Here is a 26,894-nt window from a genome sequence, read left to right as displayed (position 1 = left end):
TAGCGATTGTTGCAATACTTAATCTACTGTTGTGTTTAGATTTCCCAGGATATATTAAATAGTATTATTTCTTGTCCACAGATGCACCTTGCATATTTAGTGGAGCGCAAATTGGCATATTGGATCCACATCAATCGCTCTTTGGATCCCACGAAAGCGGGCAGAGTTGGAATTTAGCAAGTGATCGCGAAGAGATTAATGGGCACCCAGACCAGTTTGCACCATATGTTGGAATCTTTGATAGCACCAAAGAAACCTTTAAAGATGGTTTTTTTCCAGGTACCATATTCAGATTCCCTCTCCGTAAGAAACCATCCTACATCAGCAACAATGTGTATAATAAAGATAAAGTTCTTGAGTTGTTTGAGTCATTCAAAGCAGATGCAAGTTCTCTTCTACTTTTCCTGAAAAATGTGCAGAGTGTTACTTTATATGTCAGGGAATCCAATGGCACAGAGCAAATCCTCTTCCGAGTGACTGTCTCTGAGGGGAAAGAGCTGAAACATGAGAGGTCAAACTCCTTAAAAATCCTAAGGACTGCTGCAGATCGCTACTGCAATAATATTCCAAACAACAATATAACATGTGTGACATACCATGTGAACATTGTGACTGAAGATGTAGCTTCAAAGAATGTAGATGAAATGTCTTGGCTTGTTTGCAACAGTGTAGGAGGCAGAGGGATGTGCAATGAATTGGACTGTTTGGCTGAAGATTTGAAGTACATTCCTAATATTGCCATTGCCATGCCTCTGTTGGACAATGAGGATGTGAAAGGAGCTGTACCTCAGTTCATAGGGCGAGCATTCTGCTTTCTTCCTTTACCACCCAGTGAAGAAAGCAAGACTGGCCTGCCAGTACACATCAGCGGCTTCTTTGGATTAACAGATAACAGAAGGAGTATTAAGTGGCGGGAAGTGGACCAGTGGAGAGACCCAGCTGCGCTATGGAATGAGCTCCTCATTAATAACGTGGTTCCCAAAACCTATGCTACCCTGGTTCTAGAAGCTGTCAAGCGAATGCAAACTGAAAAAGACCACGCTTCTCCATTAACACCTGAGGCCATTCACAAAGTATGGCCTGATGTCAGCAAGATCCGAGTGCACTGGAAGCCAATTTTAGAGCCTCTCTTTAAGGAACTGATTGAACATCCTGTCATCTATTCAATGAGCAATCGCTGGGTGAAAGTTGACTTGGTTTATTTCTGTGAAATAGACAACAGCAAGGAGTGTGCAGAAACTGTTCTCAACTTCCTTAATAAAGCGGGTATACAGATAGCCCGAGTGCCTGAAAATGTCTTTAATGCTGTCCAGGCCTACAGTTCAGACGCGAAGAACCTAAAGAGAGTCAGTCCTGCTCTGGTACGGCAGGTGATTCGGAAATTCAGACACCGAGGCAGTGCGGAGGAAAAGCTCCAGCTTCTGGAGTATGTGCTAACTGACCACAACTTTGGAGAATTGATTGGACTTGAGCTACTTCCACTACAGAATGGGAATTTCATATCTTTTGATTCATCTGTAGCAGATAAGGATGCCGTTTACATTACCACAGATGATCATCCCAGGTACGTTTCTGCAAGATGCTACATATTCTTAGAGACGTACAGCACGGAAACAGACCCTTTGGTCCAACTCATCCATGTTGACCAGATGTCCGAACCCAATCTCGCCCCAGCTGCCAGCACCCTCCAAACCCTTCCTATTCATATACCCATCCAGATGCCTTTTAAATGTTGCAATTGTACAAGCCTCCACCACATCCTCTGGCAGCTCATTCCATACATGTACCACCCTCTGCGTGAAAGGTTGCCCCTTAGGTCTCTCACCTTGAACCTATTCCCTGTAGTTCTGGACTCCCCATACCCCCACCCCGACCCCAGGGAAATTACTTTGTCTATTTGTCATATCCATGCCCCTCATCATTTTGTAAACTTCTATAAGGTCACCCATCAGCCTCCGATGCTCCAGAGAAAACAGCCCCAGCCTGTTCAGCCTCTCCCTATAGCTCAAATTGACCAACCTTGGCAACATCCTGGTTAATCTTTTCTGAACCCTTTCAAGTTTCGCAACATTCTTCCAATGGGAAGGAGATCAGAATCGCACGCAATATTCCAAAAGTGGCCTAACCAATGTACAGCCACAACATGACCTTCCAACTCCTGTACTCAATACACTGACCAATCAAGGAAAGCATACAAAATGCTGCCTTCACTATCCTATCTATCTGCGACTCTACTTTCAAGGAACTATGAGCCTGCACTCCAAGGTCTCTTTGTTCAGCAATGCTCCCTAGGACCTTACCATTAAGTGGATAAGTCCTGCTAAAATTTGTTTTCCCAAAATGCAGCACCTGTCATTTATCCAAATTAAAATCCATCTGCCACTTCTCAGCCCATTGGCCCAAGTGATCAAGATCCTGTTATACTCTGAGGTAACCTTCTTCGCTGTCCACTACACCTCCAATTTTGGTGTCATCTACAAACTTACTAAGTCTACCTCTTATGCACACATCCAAATCATTTATGTAAATGACAAAAAGTAGAGGACCTAGCACCGATCCTTGTGGCACTCCTGTTATAATGACAAAGCATTTTAATAATATCCTTCCTATAACCGGGCGTTCAGTACTCGATGCAGCACTCCAGAAGAGGCCTCACTAACATTCTGTCCCAACTCTTATACTCAAAGGTCTGAGTAATGAAGGAAAACATGCAAAACACTTTCTTAACCATCCTATCTATGTGTAACTCAAACTTGATAGAGAGTGGGGAGATACCAGCCCCATGAAAAGGGGCGAGTACGAAGTATATGAAGACATTCCCAGTAATTGCACTTGCCCAGTTTAATGCCAGAGATGAGGAAGGTATTACAAACATTAGTAAAGGGGTTTGGGGGCAATATCGGGTACTTGGAGAGGCCTGAATTAAGAACGGTCAGCATTTATAGAAGACAGATGAGGTGGTGATAATGTCACTGGATGAGAAGTTGAGATCTAAAGTAATGCTGTGTGGGCATGGGTTTAAAATCTACCATGACAGCTTGTGGATTTTAAGTTCAGTTAATTAATGAACAAAAAGCTGGAATTGAAAGTTAATGTCAGTAATGTCTGACATAAGTAATAGTGACCTTGAAATTATCATTGATTGTCTTAAAAACCCAAATGGTTCACTTATATCCTTAAAATGAAATGATGGCCTAGTGGTGTGGTCCCAGACTATTAATCTAGAGACTGAGGAAATGTTCTAGGGCCTGAGTTCAAGTCCCACCATGGCAGATGGTGGAACTTGAATTCAATAAAAATTCAACTTTCTGTGACTAAGAGTTGACTACAAAACTGTTGTTAGCTGTCGGGAGAAAACCCATCTGCTGATCCTATTAGCCTAGCCTACACGTGACTTCAGATCCACTGCAATGTGGTTGACTTTTAACTACTCTCAAGGGCAATCCACAATACTCACATCTCATGAAATTGAACTTGAATTTTTTTTCATGAAGTATTCAAGAAATTTGATGAAGTAAGTACAGTGAATGTTATCTATATGGATCATATGAAAGTGTGACAAAGTATTAACATCTTCCAAGCTCATTCCACAAGTCCATTCCAACCTATGTAGGAATACCACCACCTGAAAATTCCTTTTCTAGCTACACTCCATCCAGACTTCAAGCTGTATTGTCATTTATGACCAAAACTCGGAAACTCCCTTCCTAATAATACTGTGGGTGTACCTACCCAACATAGACTGCAGAATTTCATGGAGGTGAACACCCTGGCTTTCTCAAGGCAAACGAAGCCCACAATCCATGAACAGATTTTTTTTTAATAAAGTACTTATAAAAGATTCTTTAAAGGCTGTTTAACTTCCACATAACTTTATATCTGTGATAATGAGTTGGACCTTGCTCTCTATGCAGGTGTTGGAAGTGAAGTAGTCTCTAATTTCAAAAGGAAATTGGATTGAAAGTGGAGGGAAATAAATGTCCAAGGCTGTGGGAATAGAATGTGATAATGGGATTGAAGAGATTAGAGAGAGCTAGTGTGGAAGTGATGGTCTGAGGGACCTGCTTCTGTGCTGAAATGACTCTTTGATTCAAAGAAATGTATTACAGAGGAAAAGAGGTAAGTCTGAAATAACTGACAGTTAATTACAATCCAACAATGAATAACTTTGATTTGGCCATTCTAATTAGACTAAAGGGAGTTGAGACAATAGGGCTAGATGACATGCATCCTGGAATCTCAAGGTAGTAAATTGTCTAAGCCTAAGTAATTACACCAGATTTCTGTTGAATTTGTAATGAGCTCGAGGGCTGACCAATGTGGCTTGTATCTCTTAGGCAACCAGGATGACTTGCATAATCCGAGTAATTTCAGCCTCTCAGCATCTGTCTTTGGAGAACATTGAAGTCATTACATACCTAGGTGAAAAGAAACTGGTTGAAAGTGTCCAGAATTTATCTCAAAAGATCTTTCAGGAGAGTAGCATACATAACGGAATAATAGATAGATGTAATTTACATTGATTTAATACTTCCTCAGATGCAAGGTTTTATTCGTGAATGTTAAACGATATGGAATTAGGTATCATTTATAGTTGGTAACAGTTACAAGATTTTGTTTTGGGGCCACTTGAGTTTACAACGTATCATTAAGTTTAGATATAGGCTTGAGGGAATTGTGTCAAAATACCAAATTATTCTGCGTAGAGGCAAAAGAAACAGTAATCCATGAGAAACCTAACAAAGAAAGAAGGCTATAGAACTTAATGTAAATGTGTGATAATGAAAAAAACATGGGAATAGCAGTCTAAGCAGAAGAAGGACTAGTGTTGTTGGAGAGCAGAGGGATCATTGGCAGATGGAGTGACCTGGAGTCACCCATGTAGAGACAGAGGTGAGCCAATGCCAAAGCGACCAAGTAAAAGACCTGCCTAAGGTCACACGGTCATCAGCCCAATTTTTCAGATCAGCCCAACGGCTCTCGTTATCCTTACCCTTTAACCCTTCACCTCTATTAACCCATCCAGCCCCCTAAACTACTCACTCATCAAACAGAACACTCAAGCCCTACAATAACAATGGGAGTGAAAATTCCATTGGTGTGGCAAATTAAACAAACATCGTTTGAATATGGTGTTGAATTTTAGTAGGATCTAAACCTTTAAATGTAATTTTTATGGCAACTCATGCCCATATCAATAGTCTATCTGTCCCCTTTCCACTGTTTCTTTTCTCATTGCAATTATTTGTACTGCTACAAGAATTTAACTTCTTTGAATGCCGAAGAGCAACCTTCTTGCAAATGGTAGCATAACTGTTTTCAGTTATGTTATTTTCTGAAAGCAGAAGTGACTGTTGGTTGCTGTTGGATCCCACAATGGATTCTTATCAGTTATTCAAAATGTTTTCCTACCAATTGAATGATGAAACAGTATGGTGCCTCAGTGAGGTGCAATGGTCCCGTTGACTGTGAAACAGAACGTTGATTTTGGAGCATGTTGTTTACAAAGGCATATGAGAATCTAAGCTTTGATTTTCCAATAGGTCTCTTTTCCCCGGATTGGAGAGAAGATTGCTAGCTGAAAATCTGAAGCCATCCGTGTCGTTTTTGCTGAGGAAAGCTGCTGAAAGTCGAGGTAAAACACTTGCTAAATAACTCCAGTTATTTACAGCAACTTTAAACAGGGCTGGTTTAAATTCAGGTTTGGCTTCATTGAAGCAGAGTATTATCAGATTGTAATATTAACAGTCTGCAAACCCTCAGGCTGTAAGGTGGCGTGAGACTTGTTGCTTTGCAAATGTGCAGTTCTGTTAAATGGAATTTTCTCCTTGCTTGGGATGAGCTTTTAAGGGCTGAAGAGTTCACATAACAGTTTCTCCAAAAGCATCAGGTTGAGGGTGGAACCTTCACTTCTGCTGTAACTCTGGTGGGTGAGTTGTGAGTGGGAAGCTTGGGTTTCGATCAGCACCAAATTATTGATCCACATGTAAGGCCAGTCTCATAAAAGTGCCCTGGGCCAGAAATGGCGCATTCCTAGGCTAAGAATTTCCACATTCTTGGTCATCAGAGAAATAAAGGGACCTTCTCTGACCTCGCTAAATGGCAGTATCAGCAGAAGAATCTCAGTGTTGGTGAATCCTGGCACTTGTACCTCCCCCCTCAATGGATTTTATTTCAGCTCAGTAGTTTATAAGCACTTTGTTACAAAGTAACATTGGCGTATTTTCACTCAAAAATACATGTTTGACCCAGGAGTAAGTGCTCATTGAAAGGTAGTGCAGCATATTTTTTTAATAGCTCTATCTTTATTTTAAAATCTGTATAACTTGGTTTGAATACCTTTTAAAAAAAAGCAAAACCTGCAAGAAGTGTGGTTGCTGGAAATCTGAAGAAGAAACAGAAATGGCTGGAGAAACTCAGCAGGTCATAGAATCCTAGAATCCCTATGATGCAGATAGCTGCAGTTAAGCCCGTTGACCCTCTGAAGAGCATTCCAGCCCCCCCATCCTATCACTGTGACCTTGCATTTCCCATGGCTAACTCATCAATGTGCAACCCTGGACGCTACAGAGCAATTTAGCATGCCAATCCACCTAACCTGCACATACTTGGACTATGGGAGGAAACTGGAGTACCCAGAGGAAACCCACATAGACATGGGGCGAAGGTGCAGACTCCACGCAGACAGTCATTTGAGTCGCAATCAAATCAAGGTCCTTATCACGGTGAGGCAACAGCGTTAACCACTGAGCCACCATGCAACCCAATATAAAAAACTGTAGCGTATAAAATGAAAAGGTCTGGCAGCATCTGTGGAGAGAAAGGAGAGTTAATATTTCAGGTCCAGTGACTTTAGAACATCTTTTATTGTTTCAGCAATCTAGATTCACGTGATACAGGGTAGATACGGCAAACGGATTCTCTGTTGACAACACGGCCTATTTCTAAGAGGGAGAAGAAATTTAGAACCTCTTGTTTTGTAGTGGGGCCTAGAGAAGCTCAGCTTCTCTTCCAGGCCCACAAGAGAAATTTCAACTGAATATTCTTTTCTTGGTTTCTTTAGGCTTGTAGCCTCCTTCTATCGGGTTTTCCTTGTGCAGTCAATACTGTACCTGAGTTGCATGGCCAGTACTAGCCTAAAATGTGGTGTGCCTTATGGCATCAGAACATTTTAATGCCATTAAGGCCTCGGCCTACCTGTGGTGGGGGAATCTAAAGCTGCTCAGACTGTGCCCATTTAAATGGTATGAATTGTGAGGTGTCTGATGGATAAGGTGACAGAATTTGGCAGCATGGGATAAAAAAAATAGATCGAACATGACTCTGCACCAAATTCTAGCCTGCCTGCCTCTTTAATGCTGCAGTGGGTGAACTGCAGTAGTCCAAGAAGGTGACTCACCACCACCTTCTCAGGAGCAACACGGGACAGGCAATCTGTCCTACCCAGGCAGCAATGCCACAAATTAGTGTTTTTTTTTAAAAGAAAAAGCTGATTTTTTTCTTTAATGCTCCTGGCCTAGAAATTTCTGACATGGTCTGTTTTAAACCAGATTATAAACTTTGGGCAATTGATTAATTTTGTATAAGAGCATATTTTGAAACCTGGAGTATTCAGTTCTTTGCAGGACAGTGTCTAATAATATATACATGCCTTAGTGAGAGTAGACTTTTCACCTGGAGTTTGGTAGCACTTTTGGGAAAATGTTAATCTCTGTATTAATGCAAAGAATCTGCCAACAGGGATCCTATATGTTCACTTAGTGGTTTAAAAGTGTTTGTTTTTGATATGGATCCTGTGGATCAATGATATTCATAATAGAAAATCATACTCAAACAGAACTCATTTTCACCGATGTTGAGCAGAAATCACTAATGGGACCAATGGTTATTTACAATACCATTATATGGCTTGCGAGTTATGTCTTCTGTATGGATTTAGAAATCCTTTTATCAATTTAGTTAAATTACAAGTCCATTGTAGTGACTGGTCTCTTTTTGTCTTATTACTATGTACCTGTAGCCTAATTATTTTGCTGGTATTCCATAATTTCTTTTGTTGTTTTTATGTTAAAACTTTGAAGCTTCACAATGCACTTTCTGGAGCTCTAGTCTCTCTCTCTATGTATATTTTTTAATATATATGGTGCCTCCAAAGATTAGACAAAAACACATTGCAGATGAAATTGTTTGCTTGAGAATATAAGGGTGGATAGTTTGATGTCAAATTCAATGGTGTAAGATACCCTTTAAACATTAAACGTGACCAGATGATTTGTAACTAACTGTCTGAAATTCAACCATGTATTTAGTGTATCCTTGTTTATAAGATATATAATATTTTATTCTGCTATAATTTGCAATCTAGATTGTGGAGAGAAGACGTTTGTGAAAGGGTCTTCACCTCCCAGTAACATATTTCATTGGATCAGATTCCCGAGGTTGATATCTCCAGGCCTCCTAAAATTGAATCAAACCTCTCTGAGGCATTCCCAAAATAATAGGCACGTTAACAAGGAAACTGGGCTGTAAGGTGGTACATAGCGAAGATGGCAGTGGCAAGACAGGAGCCAGGTAAATACTATGAGGCAGAGAAGACAAAAGAATGCAACCAGGGTTTAGAAAGTGCAGGCCCTGGAGCAGCGTGTGGGGAAAGAAACAAAATAATCAGTAAAGTAGCAGAAATGTCAAGCAGAGGTTGTAAATGGAATGGCACATTGAGGCAGTAGGCAATGTAATAAATAACCAACAGTTGTAGAAGGAGGGGGACTCTGGGCAAACATATACATAAAGGTCAGTAATCAGATAGCAGTGTGACGAATAAGAGCAGGATGGAGCCAGACCTTGAGGTGACATGACAGGTCAGAAATTGCACTACATAAAAGCAATAAATATGACTCTCAAATTGTGCACTCTTAAAAACAAAAATGTATTCTATATGCAATTATATGATTACATTTGTGATGTATGTTTTGTATATCTGTGTTATGCATGTTATGAATTAATAGTCTCTTTAGAATTTATCAGAAGGAACTCATGTTCCGAGTTTAAGTTCAGTGTGCCTGTGTGATTTGCCATAAATTAAAAATAACATATTGGGAATGGAAGAACATGCGCAAATTCTAAAATTGTGCCCTTTAATGTGAAGCTCTGCGTTAGGAGTTTTAAACGAGTTGTAAGAAGATTTGTAGCTCGGCTTGAGGTTCTGGATGTAGGTTTTCTCACTGAGCTGGAAGGTTCATTTTCAGATGTTTCGTCACCCTACTTTCGTCACACAACAAACACACTGAGTTAGACCCCATCTACCACCTCCTGAGAAAAAGAACAGGAAATAACATCAGCAACCCAAAGAAACCCAAGCCTATAGATAAAAATCAGGACTGATCAACTGTGTTTCGCCTGAGGCCCACTGAAGATGTTACCTAGTCGGGTGACGAAACGTCTGGAAATGAACCTTCCAGCTCAGTGAGCAAACCTACATCCAGAGGAGCTTTAAAATTTACCCAATACTTTTAAGTAACATTTGAGAGAATGCATTGAGCCTTTGATTTTCAAGTTTGATATTTGTAAAATTGAGCAACTTTGATATTGTATATTCTCGAGTAATAGTTGCTTTTGTGTAACAGTCAACAGTTATTTGACATTTGGCCAAAAGTTATTCTTTGTACGCCTCATGTATAGATTGAACTAATGTATTCTAGTGAAAGAAGTCCAAGCATATTGTATTTTGCACCTGCTCACTTCCGAAGTCAGACTTCTCCTGGTGCTAACCTCCTTGAATGAACCTTCCGATAGCAGTCCATGCAGGGTGGCAGTCCAGATTTTCTTCTCTGCGCAGTATGTTTCACTCTTTTTGTGCTACTTAGGAGGATGGGTTCGGTCAGTTTTTGTCCTCGCAACACTGCAATATTGAGAGAATCGATTTCAACTACTTCAAGAAGGTTGAATGTATTGGCACGGTTTTAGTCAAATAAGCAGAGGTTGAGAGAAAAAAAAATCCCTTTTAGTGCTTTTGGAAGAGATTTGTGCTACTGTTCATCTGCTTGTGAATTTTGACTTGATGCTTCAAAAACCCAGAAGAAATATGCCCTGCTGCAGATCACTTTCACACTTACAGTTTTAGAGAAGAGCAGAGTATTTGTTTACTGAGCCGCTTTTAGGTTGTGAATGACAACAAGAGCAGTCAGGGATAACATCAGTCACTTTGCTCTGATCTTTTTTATTTAACTTAGTCTAGAAACTATTACTCTTCTCATGGATTCTGGGTAAAGATGTAAAATGACAAGACAATGATGGATGGCTTTGAGGGTGATACTTGTTTTGATTGCTTTCTCTTTTAACAGTAGACTATGATTTTTAATAAACAGCAGTCCCTTCTGTAACCTGACATTTGCTGTAATTAGCCCTGTGAATTCCCAGTTGACTCTCTGAAAGTTCTAACTGATGTGGCAAATACAGCAACCACCATATCCACGTGTCTACAATATATAAAAATAAAGTATTGCAGATGCTGAAAATGGAAATAAAATCAGAAATGCTGTGGAAACTCAGTGGGTCTGATGGCTTCTATGGAGAGAGAAACAACAGTAATATTTTCAGTAATATTTCTTTTGAACTGGAAGGAGGTTGGAAAATGATACGTTTTACGTTTTTTGATAAATGGGGAGAAGGAGCATTTGGAACTGATTGTGAGACTGCTCGGAGGAGGAGACAAAGAGAGTGCTAATTGTAGTGGAGGAGTGATATAGGCATTTAATAGATGCGGATGGTTGGTGTAAATAGTAGAAAATAGTAGAAAACTTACTGAGAATAAACTCTTGTAAACCAGATCCTGGTGGAAGAGTGAATATAATCCAAATTGAGGACTGCAGTGTATGACAACATTGAACTCCACATTGAGTTCTGAAGGCTGTAGAGTTCCTACCCAGAAAATGAGCTGCTGTTCCACTAGCTTGCATGGGCTTTGCTGCAACACTTGCAGTCAACTGAGGACTGAAGTGTTAAGTGTTATGATTTGGGACATATCGAGCAGAGAATTGTAAAACAAAATCTGTAAATGTGCCTGGTCCGGGAACTGAGATTGGTGTCTGGGGTAGGGTGATTGCTGTGAGATAAATAATAAATGATCACCAAAAAGGATTAATAAATTAGTTATAAAATACTTTGTTTCAAAACCCAATCAAATTGAATTACTACATTTTCGCAACAATAACAGTGTTGTTGAGAGTTAATTTTTGAGATTTGACCTGTCTTGTGACTTCTAGCAATGCATTCTCAGCAGAATGTCCTTGCATACATTCCATCTCACATTTCAAGTATATTAAAAACAGAAATGTCTTACTGCGTTAGCAATTGTAACTAAATTAATTATCACCCATGACTCAACATTGTTTTTTCACTGATGGAATATGCCAAATTTACCAGTTTGTTAGTTCCCCATATAAGTAGTCATTTTGTAGCCAACATTCGAGCTGAACAGTTTTCCTAAGGGGGTGTAACTGATACTGCTCTGTGTTAATGGAACTTTTAAAGTGATTTTTCATTCATTCATCTGCTTCAGTCAACATCTGGCACCTAACTTTGGATTTGGTCTTTCCTGTCTCATTTTTTCCTAATACTGCCATAGGCCAGTACTAGAGATTAATAGAGTTACTATTTATTTGATATACTATATGCTTCGGACTCCATCCAGGAAATTGTCTATGCAGCCGCATTAAATGGCAAGTTTCACACAAGCCATTTTCTCAATTTATACCTGATGATTTCATAACTTGCTTTGGTACTAGTTCCAACAGTAACTTTTTGTCCTTATTTACTCTGATACTTAGATACTCCTGCTTTCCCATGTAGAAGTAAATTCTTTGCTGCATTCTCAACAATTTTCAGCTTCCTTTCTCCTTCGGCTGTCCCTTAGGGTTGGGGGTGTAATGACTTGCTTCCACTCTGGGAGGTTGGGTTCTACAATGGCAAGTTAGATTGGCCCTGAGCTGCACACTCTGCTGCAGGCAGGATAGGTGGTGTTTCGTGGGTTGATGGGAAGCTCTGGATCCTGCTCTTTCTGCTGCTTGCGTGTGACCTCAATGTGCTCCAGTGCACCACGCTCAAAGTGGTTGGCACTTTTCGCAACTGCTTCTCCGGTTTTGTGCAGTGCTGGGCATGTTGTATTTGTCCAAGGAGGTTGTCGGGGTATCCTCTGTTCTTTTAGAGCAAAAGGAGGTTGTTCAGTTCATCTGCCTACGCTAATTGCATTTTCCAGTTCTTGGCCCATAGCCATGGAAGCTGTGGGAATGCAAGTGAATGTCTCAATCGTATTGAAGTACTCCAAGAGTTTCTGACTCACTACTGTTTTTTCAGGCAGTGAGTTCCAGACAAATTTCTCCTCCACTTTCATGTTCGCCTTCGAGCTGTTACATGAAATCTGGTTATTGACCCCCTCTACTAATGGAAAAAGCGTCTTCCTATCCACCCTATCTGTCTCCCTCATGAGTTTATACACCTCTAGCAGCTCCCCTTGCGACCTTTGCTGCTTGAAGCAAAACAGTCCCACCTATCCGTCCTCAAATAACAGAGGAGTTGAATAATACTTTGCATCAGTGTTCACAACAGAAGGCACTAGTAGCTCTTCAGGATTACTAAATAATTAAGGCCAAAAGGAAGAGTGGATGTAAATGCAATAACTACCACTAGGGAAAAATTGCTGTGGAAATTAATGGATTCAAAAACCGATAAACCCCCTGGATCTAATGGGATGCATTCTAGGATGTTAAAGGAAGTAGCTACAAAGATAGTAGATGCACTGGTAGTAATCTTCCAAGAATCCGCAGATACAGAAAATATTCTAGAGGAATAGAAAACTGCTAATATAATACTTTTGCTGAAAAAGGAAAGGAGACAAAAAGTAGTTCACTATAGGCCATTAGTTTAATGTCTGTTATTAGGAAAATGTTAGAATTTATAATAAACAGTGTGATAGCAGAGCATTTTGAAATACATAGTATGTTCAAACAGAGCCTGTATAGCTTCATGAAGGGGATATCATGCCTGACTAATCCATTAGAATTCTTTGAGGAAGTAACTAGCAGGATAGTTGAAGGGGAATCCGTGGATATAATATATTTGGATTTTCAGAAGATTTTTGATGAGGTATACATATTTGGTTACTTGTTAAGATATGAGCCCATAATGTTGGAAATAATATATTAGCATGGATAGGGGTTTGGCTAACTAATAGAAGAATAGGGAGGGTATTTACAGGATAGCAACCTTAAACTAGTGGAGTACCACAGGAAACAGTACTGGGGCCACAATTGCTTACAATATATAATAATGACTTGGATGAGAAAAGTGAATGTACTGTCGCCAAGTTTGTGGCTGAGTAAGTGGGAAGTCGTGAGTCTGATGCAAAGTTTATAGAGGAATATAAACAGGAAAAGCAGGTGAACAAAAACTGGGCAGATGGAATTTAATCTGGGAAAATGTGAGGTTATGCACTTTGGCATGAAGATAGAGGAGCTGAATGTTATTTAAATGGAGGAAAACTATAGAAAGCCGCAGAACAGGGGATTTGGGAGTTCTTATGCATGAACCACAAAAAGCGAGCATCCAAGTTCAATGGGTAATAGGGAAGGCAAATGGAATATTGGCCTTTATTTCAAAAGGAATGGAGTATAAAAGTCGGGAGATTTTATTCAAGTTATACAAGACACTATTCAGGTCACAGTTGAGATACTGTGAAAAGTTTTGGACCCCTTTGGCTAAAGAAAGATATATTGGCACTGTATGCAGTCCCGTCCAGAGAAAGTTCAGTAAGCTCTGATTCCAGGTATGGAGAGAGTTATGTATGAGCAGAGGTTGCATCTGTTGGGCGTGTACTCATTGAAATATAGAAGAATGAGAGGCACCTTTGCTGAAATACACATGATTCTTAGGAGACTTGACAGGGTAAATGCAGAAAGGTTGGTTCCCCCTGTGGGAGAGTCTAATACCAGAGGGTGTAATTTGGTAAGGGATCTCTCATTTTAAACAGATGAAAAATTTCTTCTCTGAAGTTAATGAGTCTGTTGAATTCTTTACCACAGAGTGCTGTTCAGGCTGGATCGTTAAGTACATTCAAGGCTGAGACAGGCATTTTTTTAATCCATAAGGAAGTATAGGGTTACAGGGAAAAGCTAGGAAAGTGGAGTTGAGGATTATCAAATCAGTCATGATGATTTAATTGAATGTTGGAGTGGACTCATTGAGCTGAATGGTCTGCTTCTGCTCCCACATGTTATGGTCTTTCCTTCTAGCTCAGTTCCTCCAGCCCAGGCAGTATCCTGGTATTTCTGGTCTGCACCCTCTACAGTGCAAAGATATCCTTCCTATAATGTGGTGACCAGAACTGCACACAATAGTCCAGTACTCCATTACTTGGGTCATTTGAATGATTTCATTTGACAAAATTCATTGATTTCAAAAGCAAGAACAAATGCTGTGTCTGTACATATCCAGGAGTTTCACAGCATCAGCTAGTAATTGTTAGTTTGATTGAGCAAGTTATTCTAAATCATATGTAAGCGAGGAATAGAAAGCAAAAACAAAATTACACAATAATATATTCTTGAATAAGGTATTTACTATAATAGTGAGGTTTACTTAAATAATTGGAGAGCACATTCCTGTATAGTGTGTTTCAAGTTCATTGCTATATTAATATTTTATTTGATTTAAATTACAGTTCAGCAGCATCTTTTGGGATGTCCAGGTAGGAAAGATTGCAGTGTTGTGTTGGGGTCTGATTTCCATGCATGTTCATATTGGAGAGTGCACAAAAAAACATGCATGCCCTTTGCTGTGTGTATTTTCTTGGGTAATTATGCTACGCAACAAACTATTAAACAGACTCTTTTAAAGAATTCTAATTTTAACTTTATTGTTGCTGTGAAAGACATTTGTGTGGTTTGTGAAGATAGATCCTGCAGGACCTTTAAGGCTAACAATATAAGTTTTTTTTTAGATTAATTCAGCTTTTTTTTATAAAATTGTCAGTAAAGCACTGTAAAGGAAACTGCATGCTTTGGTGAAAACCATACTGTTAATTATGATACTATAGAAAGATGGAATTGATAGAATATCAAAATAACTTGTCCAAAATAGGTCTGGTGGTACTATGCTCACTGAAATTGTTGGTTCTATATTTATTCAGATCTACTCTGATTAATGTGATAAGTTAGATGATTCCTGAAACCTAGAAACTTAGAAAAGTAGACCAGGAGTAGGCCATTCATTATGATCATGGCTGATCATCCAATACAATAGCTTTTCCCTTTTTCTCCCACATTTTTTTAGCTCCATGTACTTTTCCCTTGAAATCATACACTGTTTTAGCCTCGACTAATTTTTTTTATGGTAATGAATTCCATAGACTCAGCACTCACCGGGTGAAAAGATTTCTCCTGTCTCAGTCCTAAATGGCCTATCCCATATCCATAAGGCTGTGATCCCCTGGTTCTGGACTCCCTCAGCAATCCTTCTTGCATCTACCCTGGAAGGGAATTTTATAGGTGTCCATGAGATCCTGAATTCCAGTAACTGTAATCCTAACCGATTCAACATCTCCTCATATTTCAGTCCTGCCATCCCAGAATTCTGTCTTGTAAACCTTTACTGCACTCCCTCTATAGCAAGAACATTCTTGCTCAGATAAGGAGACCAAAATTCACACAATACTCCAGATGTGGTCTCACCTGTCGAATTGGTGCAAGGCATTCCTGTTCCTGAACTTGAATCCTCTCACTATATGAGGGCCAACATACTATTGGCCTTCTCAAAGTTGCTCACAATTGAAGCCTGCAATGTCCACATTCATGTGCAATATACTCTGTATTTACTTGGCAGATGAAAGTAAATTGACATCTTAATGAAATAACAAGTTAATTTTGATAGGTCGCAATGCTATGCAGTCACTGAAAACCAACAAGATAGTGATGACCCTTTTGTACATTATTCCAAAGAAACTATTGAGAATGCAGGCCGTTCATTGATGTTGGAAGTTGCTTATTATCCCTATGTTGTAATACAGCTTCAGCTATTTGGGGGTTATGTATTTCATGTCACCTAATGAAAATAAATGAGCAAACAAATTGTTTGTCTCCAGTTAGAATATTTGCTTGGTGGTTTGGATAGTCCGGGCTATGAATCTTAACAATAATGGCCGGTAAAGTTTCCGATAGTTATAAGACCATGAGCTCAGGAGCAGGAGTAGGCCATTTGGCCCTTTAAACCAGCTCAGCTGATCTCTTTGTGGCATCACTTCATTTTCCTCACTATCCCTCAGCTGTTGACTGTTTTTTCTATCCAGAGCCTATCGAATTCTGCTTTGAATAAATTCCATGACCCAGCCTCCACTTCTTTTTGGGGAAGAGACCCCCACGTACTGACAATCTTCTAAGAGCAAAAACATGTCATAGTTTCCAATGTAAAAGGGAGACGTATTTTTCTTAAATTGTGTCTCCTGGTCATCCCACATGAGGAAGCTATCTCCCGGTATTCATTGTATTAAGTCATTTTAGGATCTTAGATGTTTCAGTAGAATTGCCCCTTATTCTTCTAAACTCCAGTGGGTGAGAGCCCAGTCTGTTCAACCTTTCTACTGAAGGTATGCTGGTTACCTTCAGCATGTATTGAGTGAACGTCCTCTGAACTGCTTCTAATGCATTTTATTTTTCCAGAGGAGGCCAAAGCTGTTCAGAGTGCTACAGATATGGTCTTACCAACGGCCTTTCCAGAAGTGGTAAACTTTACTACTTCTGTATTCCATTCCACCAACAATAAACATCAACATTCCATTTGCATTCCTAACCACTTTTGTACCTGCATACTAACTTTTGTGATTTACCAGGACACCCAAATCCCTTTGTATTACCAAATTTTGCAATCTCCCTCTATTCAAAGGATATACTGCTTTTCAAATCGTACTGCCCAAGTGGACAAGTTTGTATTTTCTCACGTTGTACTCCATCTGTCAATGTTTTGTCCACTTGTCAAACCTGTCATTATCCCTTTGCATACTCTTCTCTTGAAAACTTACTTTCCAGCTATCTTGGTGGCATTGGCAAAATTAGCCAGCATAGATTCATTCCCTTCATCAAAGTCATTGATAGAGATTGTAGAAAGATAAGGCCACAGCACTGCTCCCTGTGGCTCTCCACTAGTTACACCTAGTCAACCTTAAAAAGATCAATTTATTCCTGTTCTTTGCTTCCAGCTAACATGACAATTTTGTTTTGCAACCCTCTCATCTTCCTCTTTCCAAATGTGTGCACTATTTAATTTGAAATCACTTCATGTAATGGCCTAAATAACTCTTGAGATTATTTCAGGACAAAAATATGTTTGAGGATCAGTATTATAAAACTAAATATATGATGAGGTTTCTTTTTTAAAGATAGTTCTGATTTAGGTTTGTCTTTAAGGTAATCTGGAGGTGTCATGTCATCTGAATTGAGGTCTGCCTGACAGAAGCCTGGGTGGTTTGTTTGTTGAAGATTGTTTTAGTGGGAAGAAAGTACAAAGTGTTTGTGCTTGGAAACAATGGATGCAATCAGTGCTCTAACAGTGGATTGATTGGGAATCACCAAAGACCCAGGAAAATGGTGAGGATTGGGTAGAATACTAACAGCTAGACCAAAGCCTCTCCAAGTTGTGTTGCAAACTGAAACGGCTCAGTGGTTAGCACTGCTGCCTCACAACACCAGGTTCAGTTCCAGATTTGGGTGACTATCTGTGTGGAGTTTGCACATTCTCCCAGTGTCTGTGTGGGTTTCCTCCAAGTACTCCGGTTTCCTCCCACAGTCCAAAGATGTGCAGGATAGGTGAATTGGCCATGTTAAATTACCCATAGTGTTAGGTGCATTAGTCGGAGGGAAATGAGTCTGGGTGGGTTACTCTTCGGCGGGTCGGTGTGGACTGGTTGAGCTGAAGGGACTGTTACCACACAGTAGGAAATCTAATCCAATCTTATTGGGGCCACAAGCTCAAGATAACAATGGCTGCAGTGGAACTTTGACTGAGTTCCAACAGCTACCCTCCAGCAGTAACCTCCAGTCTCCGTATGTGTCATTGAGAGGATAGGACAATTTTCATGCCTCAAAAAGGGATTGCAGTAAGTGGGAAAATATTTGGGAATTCCTGAACTAGATCTCAAAAGTCTTAGTTTTTTGGAATGTGGTTGGAAGCTTCTGCTCTGATTGAAGACACCAAATTCACCTGGAGTTAAAATGAGGCTGGGAGGTTTGCCTAGCTTAAGTTAGAAGGAGATGTTTCCAGGAAAACATGCAACATGATAGGCAGTTTTGGAGTTAAAAGCTTTTAGGTTAGGAAAGGAAGAGATCAGATGTAAATCGTCAGGGACAAGGAATTATTTTAGACGATATCTGAGTGAATTCAATGTTTACTTAAAGGATATGTTAACATATAACTGCAAAGTTTGCTTTTTTTCAGTTGAGCTTATAATAAAAGCGGGGGTGGGGGGTTGGGGGCAGAGCAGAGAGTGTGGTGATAGTCTCTTCCATAGTTTAAAGTACACATTACCCAGTTAAAAAGGTAGTGTTTAGTGAGTAGCACTTTAAGTCACTAGTGAATAGCATTTTGTAGGAGAGACTAGGACCCAAGGGGACAGCCTTCGAGTAAAGGGAAGCCCTTTTAGAATGGAGATAAGGAGAAACTTCTTCAGCCAGAGAGTGGTGAATGTATGGACTTCATTGCCACATAAGACTGTGGGGAGGCCTGCTCAAATGGAGATAGATAGGTTATTGAGGATCAAGGGTTATGGGGAGAAAGTGGGAGAATGGGGTTGAGAAACTTGTCAGCCATGAATGAATGGCTGAGCAGACTGAATGGCCTAATTTCTGCTCCTATGTTCTGTGGTCACTATTATTAAAATGACAAAGCCAATGTCAGAGTTTGAGCTGTTAACTGAAAATTTGCATTTCTTTCTTCTTATGGTGATTATATTAGCATCGTGAAAGTATTCACTGAAGGAGAGTATCATGGTTATGCCATCTATCATAGCAGATGCTACAACTGCTATGCATAAAATTTGCATGGATATCCAAGAATGGCTTAATGGCTGAAAGAAATAAATCATCATGGGTCGATGCTGTGTATGTAAGGGCATAAAGTGAGATGAAAGAAATGTGTAAAACACTAATAGTTATCCTGAAGGAGTCAATGGAAATCAGGAAATGTAGTTTCAGTTTTCAAGAAGGGGAATAAATATCATGAATAACTCCACTTAGTGTTGTCTTACATTAATAACGGGTAAAATAATAGAATTGATGATTTGAAACAATGCTGAAGATTACTAATGTGGAATTAGCTTAGTAAGTGTCTGTCACTAAATTAAAGCCATTTTCTCAGTTATCATTGCTGTTTGTACACTTCCCATTGTCCAACAAGTAAACCTCTCCCTTCCCTTCAACAATGTTGTTCTCTACACTGCCCCTTATCCCATGGCCTTCCTTAGCTTCTTAACTGATTCCAGCTACTACATCCTCTCCAAACTGATCTCATCTGTTAGACCCACTTTCTATTTCTCTAACCCTGATATGTCTTATCCCATACCAAGTTTTGCTCATCCTTTACTCCTGTCCTTGATGATATAAACTAGCTCTTAAGATTTCAGTACCTTTAGACTCTGAATAATCATTCTTGTCTTTAATCCCACCTTGGCATTATCACTCCTATTTCTGAATCCTGATCTTATCTCTCACTTGCCCCTTGCTTAAGTTTTCTTGTTCTTTTTCCTCTAACCCCACTATTGTCAGTCATGATTTCAACTGCACAAACACCATAATTTGGAGCCCTCTCCTCCCCTTTTCCCCCACCCAAAAAAAACTATTTCTCCATAACTCCTCTTTACCTCTGTGACAAAGTGTTTGGATATCTTCCCATGATATTTTTGTCAGCCTGGGGGTTAATTTTTGTTTGGTTATGACTTTGTGAAGAAACTTGGGGCCATTTCCCTACTTTAGGGATATGGATGTGATGGATATGGCACTGTGCACCCACTGCATAATTCCTCCTCCTTTGCCTCAGTTGTTAAAGCTGAGGTTTGGACTGAAGAGGGTACTACATAGCTTCAAGTGAGTGGGGTACTGGAGAGGAGATGATGGCAGAGTAGAGAAGGACATTGAGTTTCATACAATGCTGGATATTCCTCCATCAGCTGAGACTGCTTCAACGCAAGTGCTGACCTCTAGTCAGGCTGGTGTGCTCGTGTGTTGAGGTCTCCACTGCTGCTCCTGGGAAAGCAGGGAAATCTGTGTTGTTGCCAGTCCAAGAGGCAGCACTTTTAAGACCCTGCACAAAAAGCAGGGCACCACTTACCCCCTGTTTGCCATGTGCAGAGTCCATGTAGGGCACCATGGGACTGATGGTACTTACCCGGGTGCATGGTGGGATTTTGAAGATGTCAGGGCTTTGCATGGGTGTGTGGTAAGATGGGGTCGAATTCTGAAGTGAGGGACACTGGATGGGGTAGGTAATTAATGAGGTGGATTTGATCAGATATGAAGAGGGAACTTGTTAGACTTCACAGTGACAAACCCTCCAAAAATTCAGGTGTAAGATTCAATCCTGTTATTCCGCTTTATTTATTGATTATTGCTTTGCTTTGGATGTAGTCTGTGTTGAATTTATAGAAGGAGCAATTGGCATTTTCTGACAGTCAGTTATGCCAAATTCCCCAGGTGGTTGCAGTTGCAAGGGTGAATTTGCCCCATTGGCTTTCTTCTTCCTCTATTCAGAGCATTCTGGCCACTAATTTAAGTCACTTGATTTCTTGTAGAGAATTATGAATAAAGAACTCCATCATTGGTTTGCAGCCTCTTTAAAGATACTTCTCGAATGTATCTTTTTTTAAAAAAAATCATATTGTGTAGGTTACTCTGCAGACTCAACTTGTGCATTTGCCTATAGTTATCAGCTAGACCAAGAAGTCAAGCTGTACTTTAGTGAAGCAGGGCTGTTAATGTAACGTGTTTCAACCAGAAAAATAAGAGAGAACTATTTGTTGGTTGTACAGACACAAACATTATTATTATTTTGAAGACTGTAGGGTGTTGGGAAGTGGAGTCTTTGTGTAATTATGATATCTTGAGAATGGTAAGCAAATCTGTCATGTCAGTCACATGGGAAATTAATGGGTCTCATCAGAATTCAGTTGTATTCCTTGTTGATTGCTGCCTTAACTAGCAGAGGTAATCCACAACTTGTGCAGTTAACATTTTCTCCCACTTGTGACTAGACAGTTACTGTCAATGGAGTCGACAGGTGATATGCAGCAGAAATATAAATTCTTTACATCAGCTTTGCACAAACTTTAAAACAAATCACAAAATGATCACATGTATACCTGAGCACAGAGCACCAGATGTCTGCTTTTGAGTGCTATTAATGTGATTATTCACATAAAAGTTAAATTTTCACAGTAACAACAACGTTGACCTTGCATCAATGATGGACTAAAACTTGGTTACAAAGAGTAAATCTACACCTTGGAGTGCCAGAGATGGAGAGTTAAATGTACAAGGAAAACATTGTTGCAGTTTGAAGTTTGGATCTGATACCTAATCTGGTAAGTGCTGCATTATTTTTACAAATCCATGTTTTGTTATTTCAATTATCACATACAGTATCCAGTATTTCTGTTCAATAAAAATTGCAAATCTTCTCTCTCATATTTATGTATTAACTGGTCCAATATGTGATTTCAACACTTTCAGCTTCTGTAAAGTCCCTACAATAAAGGAATAACTGTATCCTTTTATACTTTTTCAGATAGTTCCATGAGATTTGTAACCTTGGTTTGAAGAGACTAGCCTGGGTGAGGATGACCTACATACCAAAGAGATGGGGGAAGGATCTGACACTACCTCAGTTACATAACAGACAACCTCCCATCGGTGGAAATATCTTTTGGAGGAAACTTGTAAAAGGCCACAATTCCCTCAGAATATGCAGTTGATGCCCTTTTACCCCTTTCACTGAAAGATCAACATATTAACATGAGGGAGATTGATATCTGTATTTCACATCTGATTTTATATTGCATCAATTCACTTGGGGCAATTGTGGGATTTTGCTGGATGGAAGATTGGCATTCATCACCTATATTTCTAAATTCTAAACGAGACAAAATATGAATTTTTAGGAAAAATCAAATTTTAGTGAAAGGATTTATCTTTCTCCAAATTAATATCATACATTTAAATATATAATTCAGCTCTTTAACTGTGTTATTTTGGTCAAATAATTCTTGTGTTTTCAGTTTACAAGTAATGTTAATTTAGCTGCATTCAGTTTATAAAAAATGTTAAATTTTTCTCATTGTCATGTTTTCTCTTACTTGGAAATAAAACTGTTATACCAACCTGTCCTCCTATATCCTGCTTTGATGCTAATCTTCATTCCTTCATGTTTTGTATCGACTGCAGATGACACAATAGGTGTCAATGTTACCTTAATGAATTTCTCTCAAGTGCTTGTTTCATGATTTGTATTATGTCACCTCACCAGTTTTTAAAATAAAAGTTTATTGAACCATTGAGTCATATGTCTCATTCATTTTCTGCTTTTTAGCTACCCAATTGTAATATATAATATCTTTTTCCCCTAGTAGTTTCTGTGTCTTCTATGTATGAATATAATTGTGAAGGAATCCATCAATTGAGCATTTCTGAAAAAAAATGCTTAGTCAATGTTTATAGTCTTGTGGTCATCAGGACAATTCACATTAAATACCAGAGTAGGAGGAGAACAATAGCTAAAACGATTGAGAAGTGACTGTTTGGTTGGCAAGTAAACTTCTTGAGGCATTGTCATTGGGCAAGAATATGCATGCTGCACCGATCCAACTCCACAGAATAAGTGATAGCTGATCTATGCTTCACTTTTTAGGGCAATGCCTTAATCGATCAATAAATCTGCCTGGTTTAAAATGTAAACAAAGTTTGGCAGTTAACAGTCAGTCGTCACTAACTGCTGTACGCTCAATATCAACATCTCCACCAATCCAAATTCCCTATCAACCAATCGACACTCTCCTTGTGTAAATGTTTTTTCCTTTTACTTTGGAGTTTGCTTTAATTATCCTGATGAAAAGCTTCAACTAGTTGTGTCTCTTTTCAGTGAAATGCAAGTTCTGTACTGCTAAATGAAAGTTTTGAATAATGTTGAGTGTTTAGCAAATCCTACAGTGTTCCTACACCAATGTTGGTTGGCCCTTTAGTATTTACAAGAAAATATATCCATACAGCATGAGCACCTTGACTACTGTATATCCTTCAGCACTTTCTAGTGATTTAAATGTGAGATTAAAAACTAGCAGATTCTTTAATCTGTCACATTAATTTCAATTGTTCATCAGGGATTGATTAGCTCTGTTGGGTAGTTTATTGGGAGCTTACACATAGTAAGTTAGGAAGTGGGCATTGCAACTGATTTCTGTATGTGCAACTTGCAATTACCCATAGCAGAATAACTGTCCGATGGAGTCGCAACATTCTGTACATACAACACAGGAAATCCTCAAAGGCAAGTTACATGTACAACAAAACCTATTGCATGCCTTTCAAGCCTTTAACATTCAGATTAACTAGTTGGTGGTTCTTAAGGAGTTTATTTCAACAGAACTAGTTCAATTTCTGCACTGGCTGAGGTTACAATGAAAATTCTGCCTTCTCACTCTTATCTGTTACCTGAGGTGTGGTGACCCTCAGGTTAAACTCAACACCAGTCATTTCTTTCTGGTGAGAGAGCAGCCTTATGGTCCTCTGTGACTCTGGGGCTTAGTTTACTTCAACTGGTAAAGTCCGAGGACTGTGTTAATGGATGAGGAGCATCCTGAGAGCAAAAACCGAACTGAAGTCTGAGAATTGAATTTCAGATCTGTTTTAAATCATCAAAATATTTCATTGAGACCAATATAGCAGTAATGCAGCCTCATTTTCAGAAACAAATCAGCTGACATAAAATTAGATGAAGTGCAGATCAATTTTAACAATCTATATCTGTATCCAACAAAGCTCCAGTTCTTTGTGAGGCCCTGCAGAGCCATATTGACTAATAATAACATAAAAACTGCAAACTTAATGCTGTGCTGCACTTAACCCATGCCAAGTCTATAGATCTGAGCTTTCTCAGATGTGATTTGATATAAACCCTCCTTATGATTCAATTGTTCTACATACCAAGTAGGAAAAGAGATAAGTGTCAACAGTTTTGTTTTCTTTCAATGATCCTTCAACTGAAAAGATATACAAATTCCGAATTTATATTTAGAATTGAGAATATATTTATCTTGGTTTGTTAGTTATGGTTAAATTTCATAAAGTACCCTTGATATTTCCAAAGCTATTTTTACCAGTGCAGTTACACTGCAGTAATTGTCGTCTTCTTGTTCTAGAAATTTGAAGATTTGTATTAAGCTGGCTGATTAATTTATTACTATCCTGTTTATCTGTCCTTGTAATTGAACTTGACCAGAGACTTAGCTGGATCAGCCACATAATTGAGGTGGACATTATAGCAGATCCGAGGCCGGATACTCTTGGCAAGTAGCTCATCTGCTTACACAAGCCTGTCTATTGCCTGTAAGGCATAATCAGACAAGACTATGCTGAAATACTCTTCACTTACCTGGGTAGAGGCAACTGCATCAAACTGGAGAATGCAATTCACTTGAACGTCACCTCAATCATTAACGTCAGTAAATATTTCTTTTGCTATGGTGGCTGCAATGTGTACCACCCACAACATGCAGCCCTGCTCAGATAGCTGAGATCTAAATATGATAAGTGCATGTCGAAGGGCCAAGGGAAGGAGGGGCATAGTGCACTTGATACCTGCAAGTTCCACTCCAAGTGCCCCACTATATGACTTGGAACAATATCCCTGTTCCTTTATTATTGCTGCCTGGAACTGCCTCCTCCCCAGCACTGCGTGGGTGCAACCAGACTGCTGTGGTTCAAGAAGCTGGTTCGCCACTGCCCTCTGAGGGGCAGTTAGGAAAAGCACTGGAGAAATCCTAGCATGAGAAATTTTAAAATGAAGATATTGAATCCCAGTCATTGTAGATTGGCCACGGTTTGTAACTTAGCGATAGAAATATTGAAATGTGTGCAGTGAGTTCTCTGGCCATATATCATAGATTTGGCTAGCCTGAGCATCAGTCCTGAAAGGAGTCACTTCTGGCTGCTTTGAAAACAAAACGAAAGCAATTGAACGTAATATTCTTGTGAAAGTAGCTGTGACTAATTCTCTTCCCCCCAACCATCACCACTAACTTGTAGGATATTGAGAAGCAAGTCACACTGGGGCAATCAATTGGCCAGATATAACTCTGGCCTGAAAATGGCTCTCTCCTCTTCAATCCTGGGACAAGAGTATTTTGGATTATGTCATTTATAGTATCCAGTCTAGCAGAGGTGAACAGTCAGTGATCAATGTGACCATATATTCAGAGCTCACTGGGGTTTCATACTTGCTGCTTTACTGAGATCATGTAGCTCAGCACTGAACAGCAATCAAACCTAGGACTATCACACCATTGGGTCAAGTTTCCATTCAGCTAGGCAGGGTGGCATCATGCCTTTAGAATGTTTTTGTAATAAACCATCATCCATGTTTTACCTTTGTCATTATGGTTGTGTTTCTGTTTTAACAATATAAACATGATATTGATGTAGTTCCATTGCTGGCTACAAACTGCAATGGTTTCTGACATTTGGCTAAATTTTCAGCCTGGTTAGACATGTACTGCATTCAATAGTGCTCAAAGCTCCTGGCCCACTGATTCACCTACTGTCTGTCCTGATGAAGGGCTTATGCCCAAAACATTGAATTTCCTGTTACTTGGATGCTGCCTGACCTGCTGCGCTTTTCCAGCAACACATTTTCAGCTATTGTCAGTCCTCCACAAGATGAGGCTTTCGGATTCTTTTGGGTTGCTATTTCTTGGAAAACATTGATTCGTCATCTGAATGGAAACTTAATAGGCATTCATTGCAGGTTTAGAAAGAGCATGTAGGATTTTCTATCAGCTTGTACAAGATTTATTCATTTTTCAGTTAAATCTGCTTGATGTTCTGCAGTTGATGTAAATTAACAGTCCTGTCTTGTTCAAAGTATTAATCAATTACTCTGTGAAGCTTTCAGGGTCTCTAATAGATTTTCTAAAATAGCTCCAGATTCAAAGCAATTCCTCATGTAGAATAATTCATCAACTTCTTCATGGCAGCCTTTTTTTTGTCAAATCAAAAGAAATTGTATCACATATTATTTTACAATGTTACATTGTTGAGCATATTGACTGTTGGTGGAATTCAGTTCTGTCAATGGCAAATGTCCTCCAGAGAAATCATACCTTACATAAGTACATAAGGGTAATAGAACAGAATGTGGAATATAGTGTTAACAGCTACAGAGAAGGTGCAGAGAAAGATCAGCTTTAATATTCGAGACATCTGCTCATTAGTCTGATTACAATGGGGAAAAAACTGTCCTTAAATCTGTTTTACATGTTTTCAAAATTTTGGTATCTTCTGCCCAAAGGAAGAGGGTGGAAGAGAGCATGACAGTGGCTGGGAGGGGTGTTTGATTATGTTGGCTGCTTTCCTGAGGCAGTGGGGAGCATAGATTGAGTCAGTGGGAAGAAGGTTGGTTTCTGTGCTAGACCAGGCTGTGTTCACAACTCTGTAAAATTCTTGCCGTCCTGGGCAGAACAGTTGCCATACCAAGCTGTCATGCATCCAGATAGATGCATCTATAAAAATTAGGAAGCATCATTGTGGACATGCTGAATTTCCTTTGCTTTCTGAGGAATTAAAAGCATTGATGCGTTTTCTTGACTCTGGTGT

The 26,894-nt window shown here is 39.4% G+C and overlaps 1 protein-coding gene across 1 annotated transcript in view; it reads left to right on the top strand.

The window, feature by feature from the left end:
• The window catches only part of sacs (sacsin molecular chaperone), an 80,175-nt gene that overhangs the window by 29,546 nt on the left and 23,735 nt on the right, over window positions 1-26,894 (top strand). The window contains exons 7-8 of the mRNA XM_060826086.1: window positions 82-1,564; window positions 5,544-5,635. Of these exons, the coding sequence (XP_060682069.1) occupies window positions 82-1,564; window positions 5,544-5,635 (1,575 nt within the window). The remainder of the gene's footprint in view (window positions 1-81; window positions 1,565-5,543; window positions 5,636-26,894) is intronic.

This window comes from Hemiscyllium ocellatum, chromosome 6 (genome assembly GCF_020745735.1).
Source record: "Hemiscyllium ocellatum isolate sHemOce1 chromosome 6, sHemOce1.pat.X.cur, whole genome shotgun sequence".
Taxonomy (NCBI): domain Eukaryota; kingdom Metazoa; phylum Chordata; class Chondrichthyes; order Orectolobiformes; family Hemiscylliidae; genus Hemiscyllium; species Hemiscyllium ocellatum.
The sequence above is the reverse complement of the archived record's forward strand: the minus strand, read 5'-3'. Positions and strand labels throughout refer to the sequence as shown.